This window comes from Lactuca sativa, chromosome 4 (genome assembly GCF_002870075.4).
Source record: "Lactuca sativa cultivar Salinas chromosome 4, Lsat_Salinas_v11, whole genome shotgun sequence".
Classification (NCBI taxonomy): Eukaryota; Viridiplantae; Streptophyta; class Magnoliopsida; order Asterales; family Asteraceae; genus Lactuca; species Lactuca sativa.
In genome coordinates this window covers 333,050,671-333,059,830 of record NC_056626.2, presented here as the reverse complement: position 1 = coordinate 333,059,830, position 9,160 = coordinate 333,050,671, and the positions used below count along the sequence as shown (strand labels likewise).

General features: G+C 39.1%; 1 protein-coding gene across 1 annotated transcript; it reads left to right on the top strand.

Moving 5' to 3' along the window:
* Window positions 1-7,742: 7,742 nt before the first annotated feature.
* LOC128133693 (PR5-like receptor kinase) lies at window positions 7,743-8,087 on the top strand. Its single transcript, XM_052771213.1, has one exon. It carries the CDS (start codon window positions 7,743-7,745, stop codon window positions 8,085-8,087), a length of 345 nt encoding a protein of 114 aa, XP_052627173.1.
* Window positions 8,088-9,160: the final 1,073 nt, after the last annotated feature.

Sequence of the window (9,160 nt, the reverse complement as noted above, 5' to 3'; positions counted from 1 at the left end):
ACACCGTGCAGTCAGACTACCTCTTGGATGTAAATTCGCGCGAGTCTTTCCATCTTGTATGATTCTTTGATCAGAATGAAGTGAGCGGACTTTGTCAAACGATCGACAATCACCCAAATGGTATCTTACCCACTCGGACACTTGGGTAGTTTGGTGATGAAATCCATGGTAATCATCTCCCATTTCCATTCAGGTATCTCGGGCTGCTGGAGCAGACCCGAGGGTTTCTGGTACTCGACTTTCACCTTGGTGCAAGTCAGACACTTGCCCACGAACGTAGCTATCTCAGCTTTAATGTTTGTCCACTAGTATTGTTTCTTGAGATCCAGGTACATCTTATCCGAATCCAGGTGAACAGAGTATCTGGTCTTGTGCGCTTCCTCCATGACAATCTCCATGAATCCTCCGGACTTTGGAATCCAGATTCGATCCATGAAGCAGTAGACTTCATCACCTCTGATCTCAAGTTTCTTTTCCATTCCTCTCAAGGATTCGATCAACACGTTCTCGGGTTTGAGGGCTTCTAATTGGGCTTCTCGGATTTGCATGGATAAGTTGGAATGGATGGTCATCGTCTGGTTCTTCACTTTTCGGCTTGTACTCTCCTTTCGGCTAAGGGCATCTGCTACCACATTGGCCTTTCCGGGATGGTAACAGATTTCACACTCATAATCACTGAGTAGTTCTACCCATCGCCGTTGCCTCATGTTCAAGTCTTTATGGTCAAAGATGTGCTGCAGGCTCTTATGGTCAGTGAATATCGTACACTTGGTTCCGTAGAGGTAATGTCTCCAAATCTTCAGTGCAAAGACTACGGCTCCTAATTCCAAGTCATGTGTGGTATAGTTGACCTCGTGTGCTTTCAGGTGTCTAGAGGCATAAGCAATTACTTTTCCTCTTTGCATAAGCACATAGCTTAAGCCTTGATTAGATGCATCGCAATAGACAACAAAGTCCTCTGTCCCTTCGGGTAGGGACAGAAATGGCGCGCTGCACAAGGCTTTCTTCAACGTCTGGAATGCGGTTTCTTGTTTTTCACTCCAACAAAAGGGTACACCTTTCTGTGTTAGAGTGGTTAAGGGTTTGGGGATTCTGGAAAAGTTATGGATGAATCTCCAATAATAGCCGGCGAGACCCAAGAATTGCCGGATTTCTGTGGGTGTCTTCGGTGCCGACCAATTTTCTATCGCTTTAATCTTGGAAGGATCTACATGAATACCCTCCTCGCTTACAACATGACCGAGGAAATTTACCTTCCGAATCCAGAACTCACACTTGGAAAATTTCGCGTACAACTTTTCGGATCTAAGAGTTTCCAACACCAGCCTCAAGTGTTGTTTATGGTCTTCTTCGCTTCTGGAATAGACAAGTATGTCATCAATGAATAAAATGATGAACTTATCCAGATAAGGAAGACACACCCGGTTCATCAGGTCCATGAACACCGTCGGTGCGTTGCTTAGACCGAAGGGCATTACTACGAACTCGTAGTGTCCATACCGAGTCATGAAAGCTGTTTTAGAAACATCACTCTCATGAACTCGTAGCTGATGGTACCCTGACCGAAGGTCTATCTTGGAGAAGTAACTGGCTCCCTGGAGTTGATCGAAGAGGTCATCTATTCGCGGAAGAGGATATCGATTTTTGACGGTCAACTTGTTCAGCTCGCGATAATCGATACACATCCGAAAGGATCCATCTTTCTTCTTGACAAACAATACCGGAGCTCCCCAGGGTGAAGAAATCGGTCTAATGAATCCCTTACCGAGCAATTCATTGATTTGACTGGATAACTCCTGCATTTCTGCTGGAGCTAAATGATACGGAGATTTCGCTATGGGAGTAGCTCCAGAAATTAGGTCAATACGGAACTCGACCATACGCTCGGGAAGGATTCCTGGAAGCTCTTCGGGAAATACATCAGGAAAGTTACAAACTTCGGGGATGCTCGCGAGGTCCTTAACTTCCTGCTTCTCATTGATTACATGGGCTAAGAATGCAATGCACTCCTTTCGCAGGAGCTTTTGAGCTTTGATGCAGGAAATGATGCGAAGATTGGAACTGAGTTTATCACCATAGATTACGAGAGTTTGTCCCGAACGAAGATTGAGACGGATGGATTTTTCGAAACAAAGGATATCTGCATGATTGGGACTAAACCAATCCATGCCAATGATGACATCAAAGCTCTTTATGGAAACCGGCATGAGATCGATAGGAAATGAATGGTCATTTAGGGTAAGGGTACAATCTACGAACACCTCGCTGGCGCTTTCTTTCTCACCGTTAGCCATCTCGACGGTAAACGTTTCAGTTAAAGGTTGAGGATTATGTTTGAACGAATGACTAACAAAACTTCTTTCAGCACCCGAATCGAAAAGAATACTAGCATATGACTTGTCGAGAAGAAACGTACCCGAGACAACAGTGGGATCGACGACTGCTTCCTCCCGTCCTATAGCTAGGACTCTCCCGATATTATCAGCTGTTGACTTCTTGGGGCAATTCCTTTTAAAATGTCCAACCTCTCCACAGCTATTGCAGGCTTGACCAACGCCTGCTCCAGATGATTGATTTTCCGATTGGGTCGGAGCTTTGCAGAATTGGACTGTATGCCCCTTCTTACAACAATTGGTGCAAGATAATTCTCGGCAGGGGCCGGGGTTGTGGTGGTACTTGCACTTGTCACACAGAGGAAGATTACCAACATATATGCTAGTAGGAGTTGGAGCTGTGGATCCCACAACAGAAATAGCAGCAACAGGAGTAGTAGCAGGATGGATTGCTACAGTCTGCTGTCTCTTGGAGGATCCTTGGGAAGATTGACCCTTCTTCTTCTTCCAAAACTTTCTCTTCTCACCACTCCTTTTAGTCGGCTCAGGAGTGGTAGTGGTTTCCTCAACATCATTGCTATGATCAATCAAGGTCTGGGCTAATCTCTTGGCACTATCATAGGTATCCGGACGTGCAGCCAAAACATTTCCTTTGGTTGATTGTGTCAGCCCCCAAATAAACCTCTCGATCTTCTTACTTTCAGGAGTGACCAATCCCGGACAGAGAAGTGCAAGATCATCGAATCGGGAAGTGTATGCAGCAATATCGGAACCCTTCATCTTTAGGTTCCAGAGCTCGTGCTCTAATTTCTGCATTTCACCATGGGGATAGTACTCAACAATGAGGAGTTTTTTCATGGCTTCCCAGCCCATGGCATTGGCTACGGGTAGGGTCAGAGATTTGACTCGGCCATTCCACCAAGTCAAGGCTTTATCAATGAAGGTACAGGCTGCGAACTTGACCTTATCAGATTCCGCACAGGCACAGATTTCAAAGATGGATTTGATTTTCTCGAACCATCGGGATAAGGAAATGACACCTCCAGTGCCATCGAAGGATGCTGGTTTTGCATTCATGAAGTCCTTATAGGAACCATCCTTTTGGTGTCCCTGATTACTTCCTTGATCCTGAGTTTGATTGCCACCACCTGAACCACCGGAACCACCGGTGTTTAGTTGAGACATAGCAGCTGCCCCCGTGGCGGTAACAGCTGCCTGGAATACCATGGGGTCAATTTCAGGAGGAGGTGACGGCGGAGGGTTGTTGTAGCTGGGTCTCTTTCTAGGAGGCATCTTGATCTAATAATATCAAGAAAGAGAGAGGATGGTAAGTCCTCTGAATCGAATCAAGAGATATCACAGATATACAAATATTCCGAATAAGCGATAAAACATGAAAGAGTTATCAAAGCAGATAAGTTATCGCTAACAGAATGATCAAACAACAACGAATGAACGAGGATTTCTACAAATAATTGGCTCGAGAAATACTCCCATAGTATTTCATGATTTGTTACGACATTGGTTCGATGTTTGTGGTATTAGGGTAAGTTTTAGGCATGCTGCATACCACAGTCACTCCCAAGCACATGTTGGCCGTGTCTTGAATGAATATAGTTGGCCATGCTATATTGATCCTAGACACGACTACATAACTGCCCAGGTTTAAGCGCAGTACACAACACCCATTTACTTATGTTTTGTTCTACTTGTAGTTCCGGATCTCAACGGTTCGGTATACTTGTATACTTTTGAAAATACTTATATTTTGAAGATACTTTTAATTCAGAGCACTTAGGCCCTTTAGTGTTTATAGTTTTATACCATGTAAGGTTTGGTATACTTTATTCACTATAAACAAGGGCTCTGATACCAATCTGTCACACCTCAAAAACCAAAGGCGGAAACATTTTCGGGGTTGACTCCACGTTGAGTATCAAATCCAATGCACATAGTAAGTAAAGAAAAACAAGCATTACATTACATATAGAAAATTTTTTACAATTGTTTCAAAAGTAAAGTTGTACATGTGATACATAGTATATATATATATATATATATATATATATATATATATATATATATATATATATATATATATATATATATAAACAAAATGGAACGGTTCTTCTGCGCACTCCGTCTTCAAACAAAAGGATCTTCGGGTACCTGTCTAACGCTGACCTGAGAATACAAGCGGTTTGAAAATCAGCATAATGCTCATGAGTTCATAAGCGGTTTTGTTTGGTGAAAAATGTATAAGTTTCCTTTCCGTTTCTGAAATGTTACACACACACCAAGAAAATCTCATATTTTCTTAAAAGGTTAGATATTGATTCCCGAAAGTGTAATGTAAAGCTGTACACTGAAAAACATGTTTACTCTTATTAATGTAAGTTATCTGGTTTGTTACTCTTTTCTGGTTATGTATGAATGTTCCCCAAGAAAATCCCATATTTTCCTAAATGGTGGTTACCAAATGTGAAATTTGTATACTGAAAAACATGGTTGTCTTGTGAAATGTATTAGTTTTAACACGTATATAAAACTAATATTTACAAAGTAAATTAATTACTTTATTTATTATTACTATTATGTAAATCTCTGTTATCCTAATTGCGAGTTCCATAACCATACAATAGACTAGATATGGCAATAAGTAGTCCACATCACCTTATGACTTTCGTCACCCTTGAACCATTTCAGTTCGGCTGTAGCTAGCAACCAGGTGTGGGGTACTCAGCCCCGTATAGATCTATACACTCAAGTCACGCTCCCTATCTAAGAGATTCTGGTTACGGATGTGGTCCTCCACTCGCGTATCTCTGTGGAGTGTTCACCGAGGACGTTTCTCCAATTATATAGGACTAACAAATTTACTAGTAATAATATGATAATCCTCCACTCGCGTATCTCTGTGGAGTGTTACCGAGGACAAAACAGTGTACAAAGTTTTATGTTCAAAGGTTCTAAAGTTATGCTGTTAACTGATAAAATGTGGAAGACCATTTGTGAACTAAATAAAACATAATAGTTTACAACTAATTTCACAAATAATGTATTTGATTACCCTGCAAGTTTCAAACAGTTATCGGTTGTGGTTATTAGTGTTAAAAGCATATGAGATATGAAACACACACACGTAAAACAAGTTTTGAGTACAAGTAATCCCTTGTAGTTTGCTTGTATTCCCCCCTGAAAACAGTGAAAACAGTGAAAAAGGGTAGGGGTATGAACTCACCAGACAAGAAGGCGTGACTGTTTCGGACACTAAACGTTGGTTCGGGACTTGATTACACGCGAGGTTCCTATGTAGTATGAAATAATATCCAAATGTTGGAATGGGTTTTTCTAAAGCCTTGGAATGGATTGTACTAACATATATATTATTTATGGGAGTTCACGGCAGTAAACTTGGAGTTTACGGCCGTAAACTCCCCCCAAGCTCAAAGCATAATTATTTTGGAAGGCTAGGGCAATCACATGTGATTCTAACTAATTTTCCAAGCCTTGGTATGAGTTTTGGGCATCATTTGACACCTATAGAGGAGTTTACGGCCCTGGGACTTGTCCTTGGGGTGTCATGGCCGTAAACTCTCATTTGGAGGGTGTTTGATATGCTTAAAGTCCCTAAACAATTTTTACTAGCCTTGGTATGAATTTAGGGCACCTTTAACATGTTTTTATGAGTTTACGGCCTTGAAACTATTTCTTGGAATGCTTTGGCCGTAAACTCCTAAATGGAGGGTGTTTCACATGTTTAAGGTCCCCAAACTATTTTTAGATGATTCTATGATTTATTCCAAGGCTATTGGTGGAGTTATATGGCTTTTAAACATGTTTAAATGAGTTTACTCCCCATGTTTGAGGGGTTTACGGCCCAAGCATATTCCTTGGCCCTAAACTCTTATTTGATCCTCAAAATTCATGTTTAGGGTGTTCTAAGTCTGGATTTGTAAGCCATATAGTCGTATCTAAGTCCCAAAATTGGTTTGGAGGGGTTAAATTGCTTAAAACCCAAGTTTTTAGGTGTTTACGGCCCAAGCATGCTCCTTGGCCGTAAACACATGTTCCAGGTCCAAATTAATAGATTAAACACGAATTTGAAGGCCTAAGAGGTTAAACATCAAGTTGGGGATGTTACCTTAAAGATTTGGAGCCTTAATTCAATGTTTTGGACCTTGAATCTTTGGTTGAGGAGAGAGGTTAGAGAGAGAGTAGTGAGATGAAGAAAAAGCTTCAAATGGAAGCTTAGAACACTTTAAATAGTGTTCAGGATTTGGACACGGTGGAATTCTACCCGATACCAGCTTTAGACAGGGCTTTTGGTCGCACCCGACCAAGTTGCCGTTACCCGATATGGCTGATTCTATAAATGTTCCGATTACTAATACAGGGTGTTAAAATGAGTTCTAAATGTACTAGGACACCCATTAAGTCATTTTAGATAATTTCAATTTAATGACTTAATTAAATGACTAAACCGGAAACGAATTTGAAAACGACGATAGGTTGATCGAAATGGATTACGAAAAGGGTTACAAGCAATGATACGAAATTTTGGGTTGTTACTTATTGTTTCTTTTAAGATTCATACGTGAATTACATGTGATTTTTATGTGAATCACATGTAATTCTTATGTGATCGACTTGTGATTTACATGTGAATCACATGTGATTCATATGTAAATTACATGTGATTCACATGTAAATCACATGTAACTTACATATGAATCACATTCACATGTAAAACACATGTGATTCATATGTAAATTACATGTGATTTACATGTGAATTACATATGAATCACATATAATTCATATGTGATTCACTTGTGATTTACATGTGAATGTGATTCATATGTGAAGCACGTGTAATTCATATGTGATTTATATGTGATTTACATGTGAATCACATATAATTTACATTTGATTCATTTGTGATTAACTTATGATTCATATGTGATTCACATGTGATTTACATGTGAATCACATGTAAACATATGAATCACATCCAAATTAATTCACATGTGACATCATCCATTTTTACCAATTAAAAATATATCTAAACAAAAATCATATTGTAATTTTCAAAAAAAAAATATACTAGTGAAATTGTAATAATTTAGTCATATACCATGGAAATCTTGGCAAAAATATCCTTGACAACATTGTGAATAATTCCCGGATCATTTTCATTGCCTACTGAATATACATGTATGGCTGAGTGAAAGAATGTTAACAATCAATCAAGAAATTGTAATCCATTTGTAGAGTGTTTCAAGCCATGTTGAGAGAAGTACTCTAGTTTGGACAACAGGGAACCTCTAGAAATCATCAAACAGAAATATTCATAAGGGACTACGGACCTATAGCTCCAAATAGGTGCAGATATTTAGAAATCTAGAAAATGACAAACTCATTCATTGAGAAACTGGGACAAGGAGGCTATGTAAGTGTCTACAAAGGACAATTGCCTGATAGGCAACTAGTTGTAGTAAAGCTCTTGGACAAAGGTATGGGAGATGAAGAAGATTTCATTAATGAAATCGGTAGCATTGGTAAAACTTCTCATGTAAACATAGACTCGCTCTTAGGTTTCTGCTTTGATGGAAACAAAAGAGCTTTAATATATGAGTTCATGCCAAATGGATCCTTGGATAAGTGTCTACGTCGTGATGAATCTCATCTAGACTGGAACACATTATTTAGAATTGCAAAAGGGATTGCACGAGGTTTGCAATACCTACATTAACATTGTAACTCAATAATAGTCTACTTCGACATAAAGCCTAAAACCATTCCATTGGAGGAAGAGTTTGCCCGAAAAATATCTAACCAAGAATCCTCTGCATCACCCACACTGGATTCCAGTCATGAAAGAGTATTAAAAATAGTTACGCAGGAAGACATGGCTACTTATTTGTTAGTTATGAAAGTTTTAATGTTATAAGCTTAATTTACCTGGTTAATTAACCATGATCGATGTTAATTATAAGCACTCCACTTGTTTTAAACGTGACATATATTCATGTGGGGCTGATTTTTCCATAAAAAAATACCCTCATTTTAATCATACCTTTTTATTTTTTTGCAAACCTGAACCCAACACTCCGCCATTAACATAGATCTAATTTGGATTTTCATGTAAAACGTGTTTATGAGTCTTTACTCCAACCATCTCAAAGTACCAGTACTTCTTCACTTGAATAAAATCATAGATTCTAAATGTTTACATCCAATTCTATTAGAATCAATGGAAAATTGGAATATAAAACTAACAGTATTTCAATTTCTAAAATCAAAGGTGCAATAATAGTTTCCATTCATACACTTATATGATCAATAAAAATGAAGCAAGAAATAGTAACCAAGCAACAAAATAATGGGTTCATTCAGCAGCCAAACAAGAATATGATTGAAAAAGTACAAGAAACTAAAATAGAAAAAGTGACCTGAATCATGTTCACAATCTCTGTCAAAGACCATATGAAACAAATGGAGCAAGTTTAGACAGAGGAAAAGTAAGGGCAATGGATTCAGGTCTTCCATATCAATGATTCCATTCGCGAAAAGAACCCACAAACAGGGACATCATCGGAAATAAATCATTGATGGTGTAAATGGAGCTGATGAATTGTTCCCTTTCCCTTGACTCCCTCCCATGGCTCCATTTCTTTAAGGTCTATTTCATTTCCCATTGATATCAGAATTGTACAATTCCACACTCCACATCAGTGGTGTTTTGATCAAAGACAGAGTTTACAGAAAAACTCATATAGGTTTTCCATGGCATATGTAAAACCAATAACATTTAAATCGTGAAGG

Excerpts from the sequence above, each read along its gene's own strand:
- LOC128133693 (XM_052771213.1), top strand. The coding sequence starts at position 7,743 with ATGACAAACTCATTCATTGAGAAACTGGGACAAGGAGGCTATGTAAGT.